This window comes from Giraffa tippelskirchi, chromosome 9, assembly GCF_054371585.1.
Source record: "Giraffa tippelskirchi isolate mGirTip1 chromosome 9, T2T-mGirTip1v1.2.pri, whole genome shotgun sequence".
Taxonomy (NCBI): domain Eukaryota; kingdom Metazoa; phylum Chordata; class Mammalia; order Artiodactyla; family Giraffidae; genus Giraffa; species Giraffa tippelskirchi.
In genome coordinates, this window is record NC_137283.1 from 40,856,605 (window position 1) to 40,880,893 (window position 24,289).

The window sequence follows — 24,289 nt, forward strand, 5'->3', positions numbered from 1 at the left end:
ATCTTCTGGAACCTATCATTCTATTTATTGTTATTTTACATTGCTATAGTACCCCATGTTTTTACTTTCTGATGACTAGTGATAAAATGTAGTATCCAATTGCTATGTTTTGCAAACCCCATGTGCATTTTAAGTTTTCTTAGTTTTGTCTTTTAATTAATTTTCCATATGTAAGGTGCTCTTTATTTTCCCTCCCTGTTACAAAAAATAGCCCCATTGATAAAGAAAAGACTTTTATCCCAGTTTATATAGATTGAGAGTTCAGGGCTAACAGATAAAGTGATTTGCAATTTGTTTGCAATTGGTAGTCATTGGAAAGAACGGAAATCAGAACCCAAGGCTTACCACTACCTGTCAGTTTGTCCACTTTTACTGGTCTGACTTTATCAGCATTGAAAAGGGGAGAGGCATTTGGGTTCATTTGATTTAGAAATTAATGATCACTGTTAGAGACTGTATCTCCATTGGAATATAAAACTGAGATAAGGAAATTAATAACAGATATTCAATCCCAGTTTTATCACTGTCTGTGAGACCTTGATCAAATTTCTTAAAAACTATGAGCCTCAGTTTCCTCATCAGTAAGGATACAGTTACTACTATCACTAGTAGTAGTGAGAAATAACAGCTGCCTTGAAGGGTCAGTTTGAGGATTCAATGAGAACAGTCAGTCAAGCACATTGTATTGTGCCAAGAATGTAAGTGTTCAGTAAGTATCAAATGCTGCTGCTATGAATATTACTATTATTATTATTATTATTATTATTATTACAGAAATTAAGAATTCTTCAAGATTGATTTCACTTCTCCAGGGTTCTTTTGGAAATTACCCTCTAAGTGCTTCTTGAATGATAACTGGCCACACTCTTTTAAAGGAAAAAAATTTCTCTGCATTGGCCATCAATTTCATTTTTTTATGTTTTCTAATATAGCATGTTGCATGATTAGCATTAATCTAAAGTATTTCTAGTCCTCTATATGGTTACATTACATGAATAAAATGCATTAGTAGTTTTGAAAACCTGATACAGTTCTAATATTAGGAATAGAAACAAGTAGCTAGTTCCTATAAAGAAATAAGTTGTGTTTTTTATACAGCTTTACATTTTGTCAAAATGATACATGAACATTCTCATTATGGCTATAATTACATTTAGAGTTTATTTCAAACTATATAGTACTTTCTGTTCTGGCTTTTTGTTCTTTGATATGAAAATGTACCAGCCAGTCTGCATATTATGCATCCACATCCCCCTCAAGAACCGTCAGCTGATAAGAATAATAACAGGAGAAGATTACGGTTAAAAAGCACCAGCAGAGAAAGGACAGAGACACCCAGCGGTATGGCACTAATTCAATACTACCTTATATCTGTATATTATTCAGAGCAATGGAATCTCTCTCTGCAGGTTGTAAATTTCAAAGGATTATGAACCAATTCATTTAAAATATAAATGTCTGTTCTACAAGGATTATGGAAATCAAATTTTCTACAAAAGAATTGCTCTCGAGCCCTAACAGAGATTTGTTGGATTAAATAGATAGTGCCACAAAAGTAACGGACTTCCTACTTCTACTCTCAAAGGCTGAATAAGCTTTAATTATTGATTTTTAAAAAAAGCCCAAATTTGATGGAGGTTCCTACCTGCAGACTTTGCTAAAATTGAACTTAACTCATAATTTTTCATGTTTCATTTATCTCTCTTCTTTTTAAATTGGGCCCATTTTAGATTGTTTTTATATTTGTGGTCTCTCCTTTTGGACTTCTGGACATCTGTTATAATGTAGATTAAAATTTCAACTCTTTGCAACCAGTAAAGCATTAGAGAGACTCAGTCGGCTATTCTATTAATTGTTACTCCTTAAAATACTAGATTTGAGTCACATATGTACAGATTTGTATACACATGCATTAGTCTATCCTCTATCAAGCCTAGAATCTATGATATATACATCTGTTAGCATAATTCTCAAAAGTGTAGCTTTCTTGGGGAGGCCAAAATTCTGCTTGCTAGGTTTCATATTATTTTTATAAAATAGTAGGTAGAAAAATTACTTCTGCAGTAATGTCTGTATCCATTTTTCTTAAGGTGCTAAAGGAACAAGCTTGGTTTAAAAGAGTTGAGTTCAATAAGAATTGTCATTTAGAGAAAACACACTCCATTTTACATGGAACCTAAGGAAAAAATACAGGACCTTTTAAAAGTTATATGGGTTTTGGAATTCCTTTTATCACATATCATAAAACTTAAATTCAAAATGTCCCCATGCAAATATCAAGGAATTTTAAGATGAACCTCTACAAAAAATGCAGCTGGGTTCATCTTAAAATATTCTACTGGAAAAAAAAATGCATATAATCTATATTATCACATCAAACTTTCTTTTTAATAATCATATAGAAAAGTATACCAAATGCCATTTTTCAAAAATTAATTTATATATGTAAAAAGAAGTAATATAGAAGAAAATATTTATTCCATTAAAGGCAGTCCTTCAGAAAATAACAGGAATGATGAACATAAAGCAGCAACTGTCCTCACCACTGTGTCCCAGCAAAGAGCAGAGACATTGAACTCCAGCTCTCCAGTACCCCAGTCTCCTGATCAAGCAGGTTAGCATCTTTATTATACCATAATTGCTAATAGTTAATAATATATGGATGTGTTAGATATTTCAAACCTGGGCATTTTGAAAAGTCATGATACAGACATTTCCTAAAATCTGTCATTTTTTAAAATCTTTTTAACTCAGTTTTATATCAGACTTTAATGGATGAAAGAGTATTTTTATTTTCAAATTTTAATGCACAAGTTACCCTGTTCAGAATGAAAGTTTAAAACTCTGTGAAGTTTTCACATGACGTGGTCACCCTCTGGAAAGATAATCTATGACATCATCACCCTTCCCAAAGATTATCTATTGTTGCAGTTCTCCAGTCCTCTTTATAATGGAGACGTTGGAGTGTAGAGCATTGAGCCCATCAACATATCTTGCCTAGCAGGTGTGTGGTACTTTTACAAAAGCAAATTGTTTTTGAGCTAGGGAAAAAAGAAAATAAATGAAAATTGTTTGTAGTTTGTCAGTCTTTATTTATGCAGTGTTGAAACCTTCATTAAAATGTTAGGCGCAATTAGTGTCTCTAGCATAAATCTGACTGTGTAGAAAAACTAATTAGATGTTTAGGTGATCATTCTTGCATTTATCTTGTTTGCTGCAATATTGTGATTACACAGTAATTTACATATTTTCCTAAGAAAACATACCAAATTATTCATTACAATTGATATGGAAATACTTGACGTAAAACTGCAAATTCCAAAAAAGCATGGGGTAGTGAGATAATTAGAGTTCTTTTGGTGTAAAAACACTTATTTTACTTTGACTTTTTTAATAGTTAATAATATGTTTAGTGCTAGGTCATACAAGTTGTTTAATTACCTAATGTAGATTCCCAAGATCTTTTCCTCCCATTTTCTTTACATACTCCTGTACATAACAAAACACATTGGTTTTTGTAATCTTACTCAACATTCAAAGCATTTACCATATTTACAAAGCAGCTGCTAGGCACTTAGCACCAGGCAAAGAGTTTGCTGTCCAGAAGAGGATGAGCCAGTGAATCTATTAATTTCATCCACCACAGAAGGAAATGGCAACCTACTGCAGTATTCTTGCGTGGAGAATTCCACAGACAGAGGAACCTGGTGGGCTATAGTCCATGAGGTTGCAAAGAGTTGGACATGACTGAACGACTATCACTCACAGCTACACTGACTCAGGACTCCCCGCGTTTGCTGTGAACGTGGTCAGATGAAGTAGATTCAACCTACTGTTGTCCATTTACCAATAGAAAATGGGAAAGCCTTGTCCTTAATAGATTTTATCTAAGAAATGCATATTTGAAGGAAGCCTGGAGATGCAGCTTTATAAAAAGTCTGGAACAATAAGATGTGATGAGCTTCTAGGCTGGGACAGGACTGGAGAGTTTAAAGCATATGTTCCAGGAAGTTGCCCTTCTTGCTGATGATCAACCTTGGCTGCATATTGGACTCAATCGAAGAGCTTTTAAAAAACAGTAGTGCCCGGGACTCATCCTAGACCAACTGAATCAGAATTTCAGGGAGCACTAACACAGCAATCTAAACAAGATGAAAAGGCAGAGAAATACTCAGCAAGTAAAGGAAAATGAGAAATGCCCACAAAACCAAACAAGAGGAGGAGATAGGGAATCTATCTGAAAAAGAATTTAGAATAATGATAATAAAAACGATCCAAAATCGTGAAAGCAAAATGGAGTTACAGATAAATAGCCTGGAGACAAGGATTGAGAAGATGCAAGAAATGTTTATCAAGGACTTAGAAGAAATAAAAAGGAGTCAATATAGAATGAATAATGAAATAAAGGAGATAAAAGACACTCTGGAGGGAACCAACAGTAGAATAACGGAGGCAGAAGATAGGATAAGTGAGGTAGAAGATAGAATGATGGAAATAAACGAAGCAGAGAGGAAAAAAGAAAAAAGAATCGAAAGAAATGAGGAAAACCTCAGGGACCTCTGGGACAATATGAAACGCCCCAACATTCGAATCATAGGAGTCCCAGAAGAAGAAGATAAAAGGAAAGGCCATGAAAAAATACTTGAGGAGATAATAGTTGAAAATTTCCCTAAAATGAGGAAAGAAATAGTCACAGAAGTCCAAGAAACCCAGAGAGTTCCAAACAGGATAAACCCAAGGCGAAACACCCCAAGACACATATTAATCAAATTAACAAAGATCAAACACAAAGAACAAATATTAAAAGCAGCAAGGGAAAAACAACAAATAACACACAAGGGGATCCCCATAAGGATAACAGCTGATCTTTCAATAGAAACCCTTCAGGCTAGAAGGGAATGGCAGGACATACTTAAAGTAATGAAAGAGAATAATCTACAACCCAGATTACTGTACCCAGCAAGGATCTCATTCAGCTATGAAGGAGAATTCAAAAGCTTTACAGACAAGCAAGAGCTGAGGGAATTCAGCACCACCAAACCAGCTCTCCAACAAATGCTAAAGGATCTTCTCTAAACAGGAAACACAGAAAGGATGTTTCAACACGAACTCAAAACAACGAAGTAAATGGCAACGGGATCATACTTATCAATAATTACCTTAAATGTAAATGGGTTGAATGCCCCAACCAAAAGACAAAGGCTTGCTGAATGGATACAAAAACAAGACCCCTATATATGCTGTCTACAAGAGACCCACCTCAAAACTAGGGACACACACAGGCTGAAAGTGAAGGGATGGAAAAACATATTTCATGCAAACGGAGACCAAAAGAAAGCAGGAGTCGCAATACTCATTTCAGATAAAATAGACTTTAAAGTAAAGGCTGTGAAAAGGGACAAAGAAGGACACTACATAAAGATCAAAGGATCAATCCAAGAAGAAGACGTAACAATCATAAATATATATGCACCCAACATAGGAACACCACAATATATAAGGCAAATACTAACAAGTATGAAAGGGGAAATTAACAATAACACAATAATAATGGGAGACTTTAATACTCCACTCACGCATATGGATAGATCAACTAAACAGAAAATTAACAAGGAAACACAAACTTTAAATGATACAATAGACAAATTAGATTTAATTGATATTTACAGGACTTTCCACCCCAAAACAATCAATTTTACCTTTTTCTCAAGTGCACATGGAACTTTCTCCAGGATAGATCACATCCTGGGCCATAAATCTAGCCTTGGTAAATTCAAAAAAATTGAAATCATCCCAGCCATCTTCTCTGACCACAATGCAGTAAGATTAGACCTCAATTACAGGAAAAAAACTATTAAAAATTCCAATATATGGAGGCTAAACAACACGCTTCTGAATAACCAACAAATCACAGAAGAAATCAAAAAAGAAATCAAATTATGCATAGAAACGAATGAAAATGAAAACACAACAACCCAAAACCTATGGGACACTGTAAAAGCAATACTAAGGGGAAGGTTCATAGCAATACAGGCGTACCTCAAGAAACAAGAAAAAAATCAAATAAATCAACTAACTCTACACCTAAAGCAACTAGAGAAGGAAGAAATGAAGATCCCCAGGGTCAGTAGAAGGAAAGAAATCTTAAAAATTAGGGCAGAAATAAATGCAAAAGAAACAAAAGAGACCATAGCAAAAATAAACAAAACTAAAAGCTGGTTTTTCGAGAAGATAAACAAAATTGACAAGCCATTAGCCAGACTCATCAAGAAACAAAGGGAGAAGAATCAGATCAACAAAATTAGAAATGAAAATGGAGAGATCACAACAGACTCCACAGAAATACAAAGGATCATAAGAGACTACTACCAACAGCTATATGCCAATAAAATGGACAACTTGGAAGAAATGGACAAATTCTTAGAAAAGTATAACTTTCCAAAACTGAACCAGGAAGAAATAGAAGATCTTAACAGACCCATCACAAGCACGGAAATCGAAACTGTAATCAGAAATCTTCCAGCAAACAAAAGCCCAGGACCAGACGGCTTCACAGAGGAATTCTACCAAAATTTAGAGAAGAGCTAACACCTATCCTACTCAAACTCTTCCAGAAAATTGCAGAAGATGGTAAACTTCCAAACTCATTCTATGAGGCCACCATCACCCTAATTCCAAAACTAGACAAAGATGTCACAAAAAAGGAAAACTACAGGCCAATATCACTGATGAACATAGACGCAAAAATCCTTAATAAAATTCTAGCAAACAGAATCCAACATCATATTAAAAAGATCATACATCATGACCAAGTGGGCTTTATCCCAGGAATGCAAGGTTTTTTTAACATCCGCAAATCAATCAATGTAATACACCACATTAACAAATTGAAAGAAAAAAACCATATGGTTATCTCAATAGATGCAGAAAAAGCCTTTGACAAAATTCAGCATCCATTTATGATAAAAACCCTCCAGAAAGCAGGAATAGAAGGAACATATCTCAACATAATAAAAGCTACATATGACAAACCCACAGCAAACATTATCCTCAATGGTGAAAAATTGAAGCATTTCCCCTAAAGTCAGGAACAAAGCAAGGATGCCCACTTTCACCACTACTATTCAACATAGTTTTGGAAGTTTTGGCCACAGCAATCAGAGCTGAAAAAGAAATAAAAGGAATACAGATAGGAAAAGAAGAAGTAAAACTCTCACTGTTTGCAGATGACATGATCCTCTACATAGAAAACCCTAAAGACTCTACTAGAAAATTACTAGAGTTAATCAATGAATATAGTAAAGTTGCAGTATATAAAATTAACACACAGAAATCCCTTGCATTCCTATAGTCCAATAATGAGAAAACAGAAAGAGAAATTAAGGAAACAATACCATTCACCATTGCAACAAAAAGAATAAAATACTTAGGAATATATCTACCTAAAGAAACAAAAGACTTATATATAGAAAACTATAAAACACTGATGAAAGAAATCAAAGAGGACACAAACAGATGGAGAAATATACTGTGTTCGTGGATTGGAAGAATTAATATACTGAAAATGAGTATACTACCCAAAGCAATCTATAGATTCAATGCAATCCCTATCAAGCTACCAATGGTATTTTTCACAGAACTAGAACAAATCATCTCACAATTTGTATGGAAATATAAGAAACCTCGAATAGCCAAAGCAATCTTGAGGAAGAAGAATGGAACTGGAGGAATCAACCTGCCTGACTTCAGGCTCTTCTACAAAGCCACAGTCATCAAGACAGTATGGTACTGGCACAAAGATAGAAATATAGATCAATGGAACAAAATAGAAAGCCCAGAGATAAACCCACGCACCTATGGACACCTTATCTTCGACAAAGGAGGCAAGAATATACAATGGAGAAAAGACAATCTCTTTAACAAGTGGTGCTGGGAAAACTGGTCAACCACTTGTAAAAGAATGAAACTAGAACACTTCCTAACACCATACACAAAAATAAACTCAAAATGGATTAAAGATCTAAACGTAAGACCAGAAACTATAAAACTCCTAGAGGAAAACATAGGCAAAACACTCTCCGACATAAATCACAGCAGGATCCTCCATGACCCACCTCCCAGAATATTGGAAATAAAAGCAAAAATAAACAAATGGGACCTAATTAAAATTAAAAGCTTTTGCACAACAAAGGAAACTATAAGCAAGGTGAAAAGACAGCCTTCAGAATGGGAGAAAATAATAGCAAACGAAGCAACGGACAAACAATTAATCTCAAAAATATACAAGCAACTTCTGCAGCTGAATTCCAGAAAAATAAACGACCCAATCAAAAAATGGGCCAAAGAACTAAACAGACATTTCTCCAAAGAAGAAATACAGATGGCTAACAAACACATGAAAAGATGCTCAACATCACTCATTATTAGAGAAATGCAAATCAAAACCACAATGAGGTATCATTTCACACCCGTCAGAATGGCTGCTATCCAAAAGTCTACAAGCAATAAATGCTGGAGAGGGTGTGGAGAAAAGGGAACCCTCTTACACTGTTGGTGGGAATGCAAACTAGTACAGCCACTATGGAGAACAGTGTGGAGATTCCTTAAAAAACTGGGAATAGAACTGCCATATGACCCAGCAATCCCACTGCTGGGCATATACACCGAGGAAACCAGAATTGAAAGAGACGCGTGTACCCCAATGTTGATCGCAGCACTGTTTACAATAGCCAGGACATGGAAGCAACCTAGATGTCCATCAGCAGACGAATGGATAAGGCAGCTGTGGTACATATACACAATGGAATATTACTCAGCCATTGAAAAAAATACATTTGAATCGGTTCTATTGAGATGGATGAAACTGGAGCCCATTATACAGAGTGAAGTAAGCCAGAAAGAAAAACACCAATACATTATACTAATGCATATATATGGAATTTGAAAGATGGTAACGATAACCCTATATGCGAGACTGAATAAGAGACACAGATGCATAGAACAGTCTTATGGACTCTGAGGGAGAAGGTGAGGGTGGGACGTTCTGGGAGAATAGCATTGAAACATGTGTATTATCATATGTGAAACAGAACACCATTCCATGTTCGATGCATGAGACAAGGGCTCGGGGCTGGGGCAATGGGATGACCCAGAGGGATGGGATGGGGAGGGAGGTGGGAGGGGGGTTCAGGAAGGGGAACACATGTAAACCCATGGCTGATTCATGTCAATGTATGGCAAAAACTATTACAATATTGTAAAGTAATTAGCCCCCAACTAAAATAAATAAATTTATAAAAAAAAAAAAGAAATGCATATTTATAACCCTTTTATAGGCAAGTTATGTTATATAATCATAGTCATAAGTTAAGAAACAGATGAATTCACTTGAGAAGAATACAGTTTTATGTGTGCCATCAATTTAATTTTATTAAAGGCCTTTTTGTTTGTTTGTTGCTTCAAGGCTAGTATCAGCCTTGAAGTTTCAAGTTAGCCAGTCTTAGCTCTTGGATATTCTTCTTATGATGTGATAAACATAATATGATTCAAGAATCAGGAGTAAAATTACCATGTTTGCATTGTGGTTCTGCAGAACACAAATTCTTGTAAGATTTTGACCATTGCCAAAAAATAAGTGTAGCATAAAATTAAAAAAAAAACAAAACATTCAGTTGAGAAAATGCTCAACTTTTCCTGACGTCATTCTAAAGAAGAAAGTAAGCCTGCTTTTAATAATGCTTATTATAGAAATTTTTTTCAAGTTTTTTGTGGTCATGAAATTATAAGATCTATCCCAATATTGAGTAAAAGATTACTTTTTTTAAAGTTTTGATAACAATATATCTTAGTGGTGGTATATAGTATTTTTAAAGAAAACAAAAATGTGCAGAAAAGATTTTCATATCAAAACACTGTCTCCTAAAATTAAAATTAAACCCAAAGGTCCTTTTCAGCAGCAGAATTCACCAGTCACACTAACAAATATTTCTGTGGACTTAGTATTACTTGATAGATCTTCTCAGTTTAATTTATGAATTGTCGTATTCCAATCAGTAGAATGGAGAGGGAAAGACTGTCAGCTTTTTGTAGTTTGTTTTTTTTTCTCCTCCTGCAGTTTTGTAATCTGAACAAGGCCCAGACATTTTCTTTAAAGAGCTTAAGTACTCTGTCCTCCTGAAGTTAAAAGAAATTCCTAACTCAAATCCTTTTAAATTTGGAAGATTTTCCCCCCTCTGGATTATCAAATTAATGAGACTGTGCTATAAAGAACTTGCTGCAAGATAGGTGATAATTATTTCAGACTTTCAAATTTCCTGGCCAGTGTTTCAACTCAGATGGAGAGGAAGTAAGTACAAATGAGTTGCCCATAGCTCTGAGCACTAACTGTGGGTTAAAAGTTTAGCAGGTTACAAGATGGGGAATAAATTACCTTCCTTGGCCTTCGCATTATTTGATAAACCTCTGTTTCAGCAACAAGAAATGTTCATCTAACTACCTGCCTAATATAACACTTATGGAACGCTACTCTAACTCCTGTCATCTTTTGCAATTGTCAGATGAGTGGGTATTTCCCGAACATGGCGATCACATCCCCTATTTGGCCTCTACCACGCAGTCTCTACTTCTGGATGAAGACTCTTGCCATACTTCATGCCTGTGGCTAGAAGCCAGCAAGGAAAGTGAACATGATCAACAGACAGAGGAAACCCACATTGTTCCAAAGGATATTTTCACTTTTTCATCCAGACCACGATCAGCACCTCATGGAAAGACTCAGAGTATATCCCCAGAAGGGTGCCCGTTTTCTTTGGATCTAAAAGAAGATACCAGTGTGACAAGGAGTGACACCCAAACAGAGGAAGATTTTTACGGTGGTGACAGCAGCGAAGAGGTACATTGCCTGATGAGGGAAATAGTTCTAAAGCACAGTTGTTCTATTAGCTCCAACTAAACACTAAAACTAGTTGAAGAGGGGAAATCAACTGCTATTTATAAAAATGCAGCAGATTGCAGTGTCAGTCAACAGTTGCCTCAGGTTGTTATGGTAACTCAAAATTGTTGCCTTTTTTATTAACAGTCAGCCAATTTCATTTTTAATTATGGTATCCAGTTTTTGGTTTGATTTTTTTTTTTTTTTTTTTTAATCTTTGTCTCACAGAATGAGAAATAATATGCAGGTTAGTTATATGGTAGCATGACCAGTAAAACACTGAGAACACATTGTTCTAGATCTCTGGGGAAATTGTGTTGCAGTTGCTAAGCATTCTGAATTGACAGTTTCCCGTCTTCCTTAGTCCCCTGCCATCTTCTCACCTTAGACCTATTAGGACTCATTATTTTCCATATGGTCCCAGAATTTCAAGAGTTGTGCCAATTAAAGTTGCGATAATGAATCATGGATTACTGCTGGGACTTGCCTTACAGGAGGTTTTCTGTTTGCAATTATTTAGAATACAAATGTATCTCATAAATCAATAAATTCATAAAAAGTTTTTAATACCTTGTGAAATACCAAACTGAAAGCAGTTTGACACATTTGTTTAAAACTTAATATATTATACCTCTTTTTCTCCATAGAAAATGAATTTGTGAAATTTCTTTAGTGTTGTTCTTTATTTGATAGGCATTTATATTTTCTAGAAAAAAAATAATTATTTTTAAAGCAGATTATAGTGAAGTTATGGTTTAGTGAAATTATACAAATTATTTATAAGTAGAAATTATAGAAATAATTAGGAAAACATGTTTGTATGCTTACAGACTTATTTTTAACAGCTATATCTGTTTAAGAATACCCCTTTGGACAGGGGGAAATATGTAAGTCCATAACTCCTACCTTCAGAACCAGTTGAGAATATGGTGAGATTGTTCAGACAGTAATTATGATTTTTTTCCAACTTTTAATGAGTTTCTGTAGCAAAAGTGCATGGGGAAATCCTTTTTTATAACATTCTTGCTTCTGAGTATGATGAAACTGTTAGTCAAACCAAACATAAACCTACTGCAAACCACTTTATGCGTAAATGAATAAATAGTACATTTTAAATGTGTTGGGAACAAATTTGTCCCTTTCACCCTGAATAAAATTAACCTATAAACTATAAAATGAACATTTGTTTTCAGCATCTGTATTGCCTCCATCCCAACTGTCAGTTCTTCTACAATATTAACTGGTTAATCTGGTAATCATACCATTTTGTTAACTGGGTAGGCCCATCCCCTTCCCAGGTGCACAACTTACCTGAGTCAAAAGAATTACTGTGATGGTAGCAGTTTTATGGCAGATGGGAAGTGACAATTCTCTGGAAACTTTGAGGGTAGTATTATGTGGAAACTACCCTTTAAATAACACCACATTAGGAAGATACCTTTCCACCTATAATGAAGGGTGAGCCTTGAGAAGAAGCAGTAGAGCTTTTGGAGAAAATGAAGAATACTAGTTCTGAATATTTCAATTTGTCTTCCCTTTATATGCTTTCTTTCTTTTGCTACTAGCTACTCAACTTCTGACATCCTTCACCATTTATTATGCAGACATGTGCTTGTTACCAACTACATGAAATTGAAAATTAATTTATTATGCATTTTCAAAGCTGTGATTGACATAGCTCTCTGGTCACCCCTGTGCCAAGACCATCAGAAGATGGCTTGAGGTGTGACCATCTCATTGCTAACACCTGCCCTGCTCCACCTTTAGTCAGAACCTACCAAGAGTGGGCAGCCAGAGAGAAGGGCAGAAGCCTTCTGTATCATGCAAGCTTTGCTGTTACAAGCAATAACAAGATACAAACTAAAATACAGATGACCAACAAAAGTGCTGGACTATGTTTAAACAAGTTCTATACATTGTCTTGATCCCTTTTTTATCAAATTGGTTTGTTTGGGGGATTTTTATAAGTTATTTTTCTGTAGGATTATGTCTTCCATTTATTAATTATATAAGTCAATGGAAAATTAGATTACATATTATAAATGTTTATTTACATATAGTCTTTGAAGAAAAATCAGTTGATTTAGACATTCTTACTATTAGTTGCATTATTTTAGAATGCAGTGTTCTTAGAGTAATACTATTGGTACCTAAGGAAACTATAATGTCATGCTATAAATAATGGTGGACAAATTAGTAATAATTACATTGCTTATTATGCATGAAGTTTGCAACTTATAGTTAAAAGACTATTTGATGTTAGACTTCGGATATTTTTAAAGGGAAATTAGATGTATTCAGAAGCAAAAAAAAAATAGGCAAAATCATGTTATCATGATACAGAAAAAAATACACCTATGATACTAAAGACTAATTAAAATAAGCTTTCATTCCTAAGACATTGGTCTTTGTAATTTAAGTTCCTAATCATCAGTTCACATTTGAGATCTTCATTAATGTGAAAGACTCAAAAGCATAGTTTTTATTTTTTCATATCGTTTTAATCTTTGCTTTACTATATATTTTATTCCCTAGGCAGGTATATAACACTATTTTTCCTGATACTCAATTAATTTGGAATAGATACTTCTTATTTGAAAACACATTATGGAAATATATCTTGTGAGTTGTAAAATCAGGACTACCATGTAAAATGAATTTTCTAGGAAAGCTGTTAAAACCTTTCATAGGATTATAGCATCTTAAAAAAAAAAAAAAGAGCATGCTACTATTATCATCACTATTTTGTTTTTTATGCCATTATTCCCAGTGTTGCTTCAAGTATACATATCCAGTTTGTCATTTGAAATAGGTGGCTTTATATTAATGTTTTATTACTTCTCTAATTCAGTTTTTGTCTAGAAATATAGTCATTTTTCCCTAAACCCTGTCTGTGTATGACATACTAAAGTAGATAGTTACAAAGCTAGGTAATTTGTCTTATGTAACAGTCCAAACGAGAACATTTTAGCCAAAGAATTATCCGTACTTGGACATGAATTATGTAGACTGACTACTTATTATGTTCAAATTAGCTAGGAATCTTCCAAATCTTCTCTTCATTTAACTCTGTTGAGGCCTATCAAGGACAGATTTACAAAGGACAAATTAAAAGGACCATTTTAGCCCTTTCTCTCAGCTTTCCTGGTATTGTTGCTTTCAAGGGTTATTTTTTTAACACTCAGTAGTTAAACTATTTCATTTTTTCTTGCTGATGGCATGTACACTGTTACCCTCTCACCCCTACATACTTGACTAATAATTTTGAGTTACATTCTCACACACATTTACATAGACACAATAGAAATGATATTTACTCCACATGAGGCCACTTATATTTCTGTGTAGCCTTTAAAAAACTTTCAATGTCAGTTTACTTCTTGGAAAAAAATGGAAGAATTCTATTTTGAATGTATTGCTTGCATTTTTATTTCTGTATATCATGAGTTACAACATAACGTACTCTCTAAACCTACCAGGCAAATTTAATATTTATTCCATGTGAGTAATTCTTTAAGGCTGTTCACATCTGCACACCTTTATTATTATCTTTTGAAGCTTTCTTCCTCCCTGAAAAAGTTAGTTCTTGTAACTTGGCCCTTCTTTGTTATAGGCACGTAGAGTAGGTTATAAAACTCTTTTGTCTCCTTAAAATAACATCATACAGCTTTTGCTAAAAGATAAATATTTGCAGACAACTATTTGGTTATAAGTAAGAATTTTCACGCACAAAAATCTTTGTTTCATTCAATTAAAGAGCAGGAAGTCTAGCTTATAAGGAAAATATATTTTTTATTTTGAACAAGTAAAGGAATCTCATTATCTTCCCCAAATATTCACATGATGATATTTGCCCATCGAATACTATCCCTGTAACTTCTGCTGTGATTTATCTGTGAGGCATCATTGGCTACAGGTAAAGATGCTTCAGTTCAGTTCAGTTCAGTCACTCAGTCATGTCCAACTCTTTGTGACCCCATGGACTGCAGCACGCCAGGCTTTGCTGTCCATCACCAACTCCCAGAGCTTTCTCAAATTCATATCCATCAAGTTGGTGATGCCATCCAATCATCTTATCCTCTGTCGTCCCCTTCTCCTCCTGCCTTCAATCTTTCCCAGCATCAGGGTCTTTTCCCATGAGTCAGTTCTTCACATCAGGTACCAAAGTATTGGCAGTTTCAGCTTCAGCATCAGTCCTCCCAGTGAATACTCAGGACTGATTTCCTTTAGGAATGACTGGTTTGATCTCTTTGTAGTCCAAGGGACTCTTTACATAAGTAATTTGCTCAGGTCCTTGTAATACCAAGCATGCTGCAAGTTAGTTGGTTGTTAGAAACAGTCACATCTTCCTTTCATTTTATTTGGCATTATTTTAATAGTTTCCTATTAAATTCAAGAGATAGAAGAAGAAATACTCCTTAGGGACAGTTGTTAGTGAAGACTTTTAAGATACATTTGAATGCTCAATCTTGCTATCATCAAAGAAGAAATTATTTTTTTATAAAGATGTTATGACTGATACCTTTAGCTGTATTTGTGCAAATAATTGTGCTCTTTAGTTGACAGATTATATATCAGTGTCATCTCTATTGTCTGCTAGTACTGTTCAACTAAAAGGTTCTGTCAGTTCACACATTTAATCACTAAAACATTGGACAAAAGTAGAAACTCCTGCTGACTCTATCTCAGTTACAAATTCAGAACTGCCATCAAAAGTGTGTTTGAAATATTGCAGATGTGTTTGTTGAGAACTTTTAATAATGTTATATAAGACTTTTTTCACGGTGGACTGAATTAAAAAAGACAATTGGAATATAAATAAATATGATCATCCACTTTTATTATACAAAGATGAAAACAGAGTTCTATCCTGAATCACTCAACATTAAAGGTGTGATACAAAAGAGCCTGGGTCTCATCTGCTCCAAGTAGGTGGCCCTCAAGAGTCATTAAAATTATCTTTTTAAAATTACAACTCAGCAAGAGCAATTCGTTTTGTGCATCCAGAAATTATTGTCCAAATGCCCATCTGCATGTCCTTTCAAGAAACGTAGTTCAGCAGAGGAAGTGCTGGGTCCTTGGGGAAATCATTCTCATCTTCAGCATACATATGCTGTGCTACAGTTAATCAGACAAACTCTATTGATGTTCCCGGCACTGGGGCCTGATTGAATATCTAACAAACAAATGTTTCTGAGCCCAGAAGACAAATGGTTCAAGAGATTTGGACTTTTAAAAAAATACGTTAAGTTACATCAAAAAGATTTTGTTTTTGTCCTTCTGAGAAACAGATGAACACGTGATTGGTATATGAAAATGGCATACCAAATCCTTTACTACTCTGACAAATTCTATTTAATTGCTATGCCGGTTTTCAGTAGTTCAGTGATAAACCAAATCAGTGAAAGTGGTTATTTTTCAATCAGATCATAGTAAATCAGATTATAGTGAACTTCTTATGCATATAATAAATATATATGTTATTTAGTACAGATTAATCCCAAAGCCCGTCGAGCCCACATGTTACATATGTGAAAGTCATTTATGCCTGTGTGTGTGTGTCTGTGTGTGTGTGTGTGTTTGTTAGTTGCTTAGTCATGTCCAACTCTTTGCAACCCCACAGACTGTAGCCCCACCAGGCTCCTCTGTCCATAGGATTCTCCAGGCAAGAACACTGGAGTGGGTTGCCATTTCCTTCTCCAAAAGAAACTATAGAAAGAAAGAAAGTGAAGTCGCTCAGTCATGTCCGACTCTTTGCGACCCCATAGACTGTAGCCTACCAGGCTCCCCCATCCATGGAATTTTCCGGGCAAGAGTACTGGAGTGGGTTGCCATTTCTTTCTCCACATTTATGCCTAGATCATCTATTTTAGTAAGTCAAAACATTACTGAAGAAAAGAGGAAGGTTTTGTCAGTGCACCACTACTAAGAAATACAATTTTTTATTTTCCGTCTATTTCCCCTCTAAAATAGAAGCTGACCCAACTTAAATCAAAATATTAGTCTCGTATATTGTCTTGGCTTTCCCATTTATCCTAATTCCTCCTTCAAAATTGGGATAGTTCAGATTTATTGGTTCCAGGGCAGCCAAAATAGGCAAGCCTTTTGTGCTCTGTCCAGATTCTTCACTTATTTGTCTTTTCCATGTATTTAAAATAGCGTAGAAACACATTACCATGAAAATTCCGAACTATGAAGAGAATGAATGCTTATCAGGAACACAGCTAAATCTGTCCATTTCTTGGCCCATTTCCAAATCAGGGTATAGCTTAGGAAAAATGTGAGATGAATGTCCCTTTACATGCTCATGAATTGTTCTGTGTGTATAATCCCTGCTCATGCCATACAAAAGGAAATACATCTGAGTAAACTTGCATAAAGAAGAAAAGGCTGTACTCTGACCTACTTACAGATGGAAAAAAATACACTTGCAGGTAGACAAAAATACTTCTGTTGAATGTTTTAGTGATGAAATTTGTGAAGTGACAAAAACTTTTAGATGATCAACAGCACTAGCAGACAATAGAGATGATACAGGTATATACTTTGGTTGTCAACTAAAGAGCACAATTATTTGCATTTGCTTGCATGAGTGCCAAGTCACTTCGGTCGTGTCCAACTCTTTGCGACCCCATGGATTGTAGTAACCAGGCTCCTCTGTCCATGGAATTTTTCAGGCAAGAGTACTGGAGTGGGTTGCCATTTCCTCCTCCCAGGGATCTTCTGACCCAGGGGGATCAAACTCGTGTTTCCCACATTGCAGGCAGATTCTTTACCGCTGAGCCACCAGGGAAGACCAGTCCTCATAATAGTACATCTGAAGCTTTAAAGTGAAATTTACTTCCTTCTATCTTATGAAGTTATTACTTTTGTAGGGATCTACCCCTCTGCTACTAGACTTTATGCCTCTCAAGGGCACTGTCCTTGTTTTTCTTGCCTGTGTATCTTATATCGTTCCTAGAAAATGCCTTACCCATGATAGGAGCTTAATATTTATTGAACTAGTGTTATTGCAGAAGCTCACAGTTTCCCGCTGTGTCATATACAAAATGGAATCCTAGAGTGATCCAGAGATTCTGATCCAAAGAGTTGTAATTATACCTTTTCCCTGCAACCAGCCTGTTTTTGTTAAGGGGAATCTGTCGGCCAATAATATGTTTTAAATCCACAGTACATGTCCTTATTTTTTATTGTGAAAACATGATGGAAATGAATAAGTAAAGGGTATTTTGGTCACAGAAATCCCACTGTCAATTGTACATAACAATTATACGAAATTAGACTGGATTTTTTTTTAAGAGTTGGAAAAGATATAACACTGTCTTAACAACCAGACTGAGTTGTTAAAAATCAATCCTAGTTCCACTGCTGCTGCTGCTGCTGCTAAGTCACTTCAGTCGTGTCCGACTCTGTGCGACCCCATAGACGGCAGCCCACCAGGCTCCCCCATCCCTGGGATTCTCTAGGCAAGAACACTGGAGTGGGTTGCCATTTCCTTCTCCAGTGCATGAAAGGGAAAAGTGAAAGTGAAGTCTCTCAGTCGTGTCTGAGTCTTCGTGGCCCCATGGACTGCAGCCTACCAGGCTCCTCCGTCCATGGGATTTTCCAGGCAAGAGTACTGGAGTGGGGTGCCATTGCCTTCTTTCTTAAAACTAAGGCTCAAAAGATGTTTGTTCTGTGTTCTGTTTACCTTTCTCTAGAAAACTGGCTAAACTTTTATTCTCTTTTTGTCTCTGTGAAACAAAAATTATAAGAGTCACCACTCCATTCTGTAGTAATTCAGAGCATGAGGTATTTTTCAGGTCTCTTGCACTCTTTCCAGTTTTCTGCCTGAACGCAGAGTTCTTCAATCATATAAACATCCTCAGGGTTCCCAGGATATGGTGAAGGACAAGCTTACTCAGTAAATGTACAGCAAAGAGAGTCAACCGTGCCTGCAGCTCAGCCATGCGGTACTTCACAAGGGCAGAAATATTCTTACACTTCTTATTTTTCCACTTGGGACTTAAAGTAAGTCCAGTGGATTGACACTCAGTTACCATCTTTTCTTTCCCCTATCTGGCACTCTGAACAATAAATTTCTCCTCTATCATTTATAAAGAAATAAATATATCAGAAGATCAAGTCAACCTAGACAAAGAAAACGAGACCCAGGATGAATACCAAGAAGAAATGTTTATAAAAGATTGACTTCAGGCTCTACTACAAAGCCACAGTCATCAAGACAGTATGGTACTGGCACAAAGATAGAAATACAGATCAATGGAACAAAATAGAAAGCCCATAGATAAATCCACGCACCTATGGACACCTTATCTTCAACAAAGGAGGCAAGAATATACAGTGGAGAAAAGACAGTCTCTTTAACAAGTGGTGCTGGGAAAACTGGTCAACCACTTGTAAAAGAATGAAACTAGAACACTTTCTAACACCATACACAAAAATAAACTCAAAATGGATTAAAGATCTAAATATAAGACCAGAAACTATAAAACTCCTAGAGGAAAACGTAGGCAAAACACTCTCCGACATAAATCACAGCAGGATCTTCCATGACCCACCTCCCAGAATATTGGAAATAAAAGCAAAAATAAACAAATGGGACCTAATTAAAATTAAAAGCTTTTGCACAACAAAGGAAACTATAAACAAGGTGAAAAGACAGCCTTCAGAATGGGAGAAAATAATAGCAAACGAAGCAACGGACAAACAATTAATCTCAAAAATATACAAGCAACTCCTGCAGCTGAATTCCAGAAAAATAAACGACCCAATCAAAAAGTGGGCCAAAGAACTAAACAGACATTTCTCCAAAGAAGACATACAGATGGCTAACAAACACATGAAAAGATGCTCAACATCACTCATTATTAGAGAAATGCAAATCAAAACCACAATGAGGTACCATTTCACACCCGTCAGAATGGCTGCTATCCAAAAGACTACAAGCAATAAGTGCTGGAGAGGGTGTGGAGAAAAGGGAACCCTCTTACACTGTTGGTGGGAATGCAAACTAGTACAACCACTATAGAGAACAGTGTGGAGATTCCTTAAAAAACTGGGAATAGAACTGCCATATGACCCAGCAATCCCCCTACTGGGCATACATACTGAGGAAACCAGAATTGAAAGAGACGCGTGTACCCCAATGTTGATCGCAGCACTGTTTACAATAGCCAGGACATGGAAGCAACCTAGATGTCCATCAGCAGACGAATGGATAAGGCAGCTGTGGTACATATACACAATGGAATATTACTCAGCCATTGAAAAAAATACATTTGAATCGGTTCTATTGAGATGGATGAAACTGGAGCCCATTATACAGAGTGAAGTAAGCCAGAAAGAAAAACACCAATACATTATACTAATGCATATATATGGAATTTGAAAGATGGTAACGATAACCCTATATGCGAGACTGAATAAGAGACACAGATGCATAGAACAGTCTTATGGACTCTGAGGGAGAAGGTGAGAGTGGGATGTTCTGGGAGAATAGCATTGAAACATGTATATTATCATATATGAAACAGAACACCATTCCATGTTCGATTCATGAGACAAATGCTCAGGGCTGGGGCAATGGGATGACCCAGAGGGATGGGATGGGGAGGGAGCTGGGAGGGGGGTTCAGGATGGGGAACACATGTAAACCCATGGCTGATTCATGTCAATGTATGGCAAAAACCACTATAATATTGTAAAGTAATTAGCCCCCAACTAAAATAAATAAATTTATTAAAAAAAAAAAAAAATCCTTAGACACTCAGCAGTTCTTTCTTTACTACAGATGGAAAAGCTGTTTCTTAGGAGAGGTTCTTAGACCCAAGTATACCTTTCTTGAGAGCACACTTGTCTGATAATCCCAACTGCTTTCCACCAAAAAGGTGAATCATAACATGACAGGATTAGAAATCGCAGATTCCATATAAAAGCTTCCCAAACGTACCAAGTACAACATACTTTGCCTTCTTTAGAACTCTCAAATCAGTCCAGCCTCTATTGTCACCACCATTGAATTACCACAGCTACCTCAGCATTTCTAATCATTACAACTTAATACTCTCATAATTGCCTCCCTTGCTACTATCTCCACAGACACTTCTGATATCCACAAACAATATCCACACAAACTCAAACTCATCCCCATGCCTTCTGTTTTGTGCCATCATGACATTCCCCTCCATCAAATTACTCAGTGACCCTTTGTTGCTTTTCAGGCAAACATCGTGGATGGCAGGGTTTAACTTCTGGCCTGCCATTATATTCCCACCATCTGCAGCGCCCTGGAGAAGGAAATGGCAACCCACTCCAGTATTCTTGCCTGGATAATCCCAGGGATGGCGGAGCCTGGTGGGCTGCCGTCTATGGGGTCGCACAGAGTCGGACACGACTGAAGCGATTTAGCAGCAGCAGCAGCATCTGCAGCGCCTAGAGCAGCACCTCGCCTATGATGAGGAAGAAAGGAAGAGAGGCAGAACAATGACAGACACACAGACAGATGAATCCTTTCTAATTAAAAGATTCGATAAATTCTTCTCTTGTCCAGTGCCCAACCTAAAGCAATTCTATCTCACCTTTACACATACTTAACTTCTAGTGAAACGGAAATTTCACCTCAGACAGTGATCTATATCTTGAGGTGTATGATGGCCAAACATTCAGAAGAAGCTAACCAGTTTTATCAGTCATACAAATATTTTGTTTAAAAATGCCAAACTTTGGAAAAAACAAATATTTGGTTCTATGCAGCTGTAAAGGAAAGGATACTGGAATAGCTTACTGAAACAAAATGAAAGATAGTACAATCTCATACATCAGATAACGTCTTTAAATTGTACTCTGCTGTTATTATTTTTTCTGTTTCAAGTTTGCTTATTACACATTTAAATAGATAAGACAAATTAGAAAAATCTTATGACAAGTATAAGTGGTTATCACATTTACTTTTTCTTTATATTTATTGTTTTATAGCAGAAAAATACCAAGTGAAATAGCACCATATTTCTCTTTTTTGTTATTTACCTTCATGGCCATTGATGTTTTTCGTTTGTAGTATCTCCTTTCTCAGATTTTAAAAATTGAAATTGTTAGGACTAATTTCAGAACTATACATTAGTAAAATGTTTCCAGCTTCTACTTTAAACTTTCCAAATGATTATATTTAGTGAGGTTTATGTCTTGTGGAAAAGTACTTTCTATAATTGAAATTTTCATGTAAGAAAAATATTTCACAAAACATGCTCTATTATCTATTGCTCTTTAACAGTAAAATTTCCATACAACAATATAAGGCTAAAATACTTTGACATGCCAATGTGTTAAAAAAAAGTAGCATCTCCCTACTTAAATAAGGTAAATTCTGTAAGTTCTTATTCTTTTTCTTCTCATGGAATTAGCTTATCAGGAAGCTAAAGCATACAATTCCTAGATATTTTAGGTAACTTCTTATGGATCCTTCTTATGGACTTCCCTGATAGCTCAGTTGGTAAAGAATCCACCTGCAATTCAGGAAATCCTGGTTCAATTCCTGGGTCAGGAAGATCCGCTGGAGGAAGGGATAGGCTACCCACTCCAGTATTCTTGGGCTTCTCTTGTGGCTCAGCTGGTAAAGAATCCACCTGCAATGCGGGACACCTGGGTTCGATCCCTGGGTTGGAAAGATCCCCCGGAGAAGGGAAAGGCTAGCCACTCCAGTATTCTGGCTTGGAGAATTCCATGGACTGTGTAGTACATGGGATCGCAACAAGTTGGACACAACTGAGTGACTTTCTCTCTCTCATCTTGTATGGATTCTCTTCTTTTTTATACTTTCTTTGAAATGAATATATTTGAGCTACTGTTTCCTAAATGTACTCTTTATTACTCAGTGATAAAAATACATGCCTTACCAAGACCAGAGGCAAACATAGCAGGGCATCATAGCAAATGATTTATACCTGTTTGCATTGCTGTTTTTAGTTCTTTTATTTATTATTATAGAATAAAATTGTATGTGTGTGTAAGTATATGTATGTATTCTTTTGCTTTATTCAGAGAATACAAGAACTTATTAAGAACTTGTATTCAGTAACTTATTCACCACAAGTTTCAGCTCAAAGTGATTTCCCTTTGTTCTTCTGTGTAGGATAACCACAGTGTCCAGGGTTCTTCAAGCCCAACAACTAGTCCTCCAGGGTTAACTCAGTTAACGTTAGAGAGTGTGCTGGGGAAGGCTGCAAAGTATGCAAGTAAAGGATATCTAAATAATGCATATGCAGAAGGAAGAACTTCAAAAAACCAGAATTCCTTGGCGAAGCAGGTAGATATAAAAGACTTTGAAACGAGTTTTGTGCCTACACCATCCCTTTCTCCACCTGGAAGACGTGAGTCTTCTCCAAAACTTTCAGATCCTATTATTAAAGCAAAGGACCTACCAGCCTATCAAGTGTCAGCTTCAATAAACAGAACCTTCCTAAAGGAAATTTCAGAGGAGAAGTTGAAACCGATTGCTGAGTTATCTGTAAGTGGTTTTGTTCTGGTTTACATATGTGGGCAGTACATCCTGCTGGGTTCTGTTCTGTTCTACTTTGCACACATATTCAGCAGTATCTATTTTTCATCATTTGGGTGATCGCTAATATATTTTCTTTCCTATTTAGATATGTTTTAGCTCAGTAACAGCAGCTGTTAAAGAGTACCTTGCACATCCCAGTGATAATAGAATGCCTCATGTTTTTAATGAGAAAGCTAATTATCATAATAGTTACTTTTTATTTCCCAGTTACTTCTCATAATTTGAGTTATCCCTGCCTGCAAATTATAAATGAAGATTTTATTTTTGAGCCAAAGGCTTGCCAGTAAAATTGACAGATTTTCAATAACAATCTACATTAGGAGCCATAAAAACATCATTACTCTGTTCACTTTCTGGTCTCTTTACAGCCATTCCCCAAATAATAAATGGTATGAGTGAAGGTTAACAGTAAAGCAGTGTCATTGAATAAATCCCTAGGCTAGCCTGGTGACTGTATTCATGTCCATCAGATTGATTTTTTTCCTTGGTATGAGTACTTTTCTTCCTTCAATTCCCCCATAGCTGCACTTAGAAAACTAGAGAACAAATGAGGCTATACAGAAAAAATGACATTTATATTCCTTTTTTAAGCAGTAAAGCTTCTTTTGATTTGCCATGTCCTAAGTATTCTGTATGTGTTACAGTGTAAAACTTGGGTTCAGTTATGTTCTAAGCATGTTATAGTGGGTTACTTAGTCAGGTAATAGACATATGTATATATATATATATCATTACCGTCAACTAATATTTATTTTTTTATTTTTTATTTCTTTGGGTTTTGATAGGGATTGCATTGAATC

At 35.9% G+C, this 24,289-nt stretch overlaps 1 protein-coding gene across 42 annotated transcripts in view; it reads left to right on the forward strand.

Annotated features, from left to right (window-relative positions):
• Positions 1–24,289, forward strand: part of CFAP20DC (CFAP20 domain containing) — a 282,051-nt gene that overhangs the window by 142,248 nt on the left and 115,514 nt on the right. For 25 of the 42 annotated variants that reach the window (XR_014063942.1, XR_014063947.1, XR_014063945.1 and 22 more), the window contains 4 exons: positions 1,225–1,341; positions 2,489–2,614; positions 10,557–10,891; positions 23,061–23,435. Coding sequence is in view for 33 of the 42 variants with exons in the window: in XM_081524581.1 (XP_081380707.1) it covers positions 1,225–1,341; positions 2,489–2,614; positions 10,557–10,891; positions 23,061–23,435 (953 nt within the window). In the remaining 9 variants the exon portion in view is untranslated. The remainder of the gene's footprint in view (positions 1–1,224; positions 1,342–2,488; positions 2,615–10,556; positions 10,892–23,060; positions 23,436–24,289) is intronic. The other 17 variants (XM_081524595.1, XM_081524585.1, XM_081524578.1 and 14 more) reach the window with 5 other exon arrangements.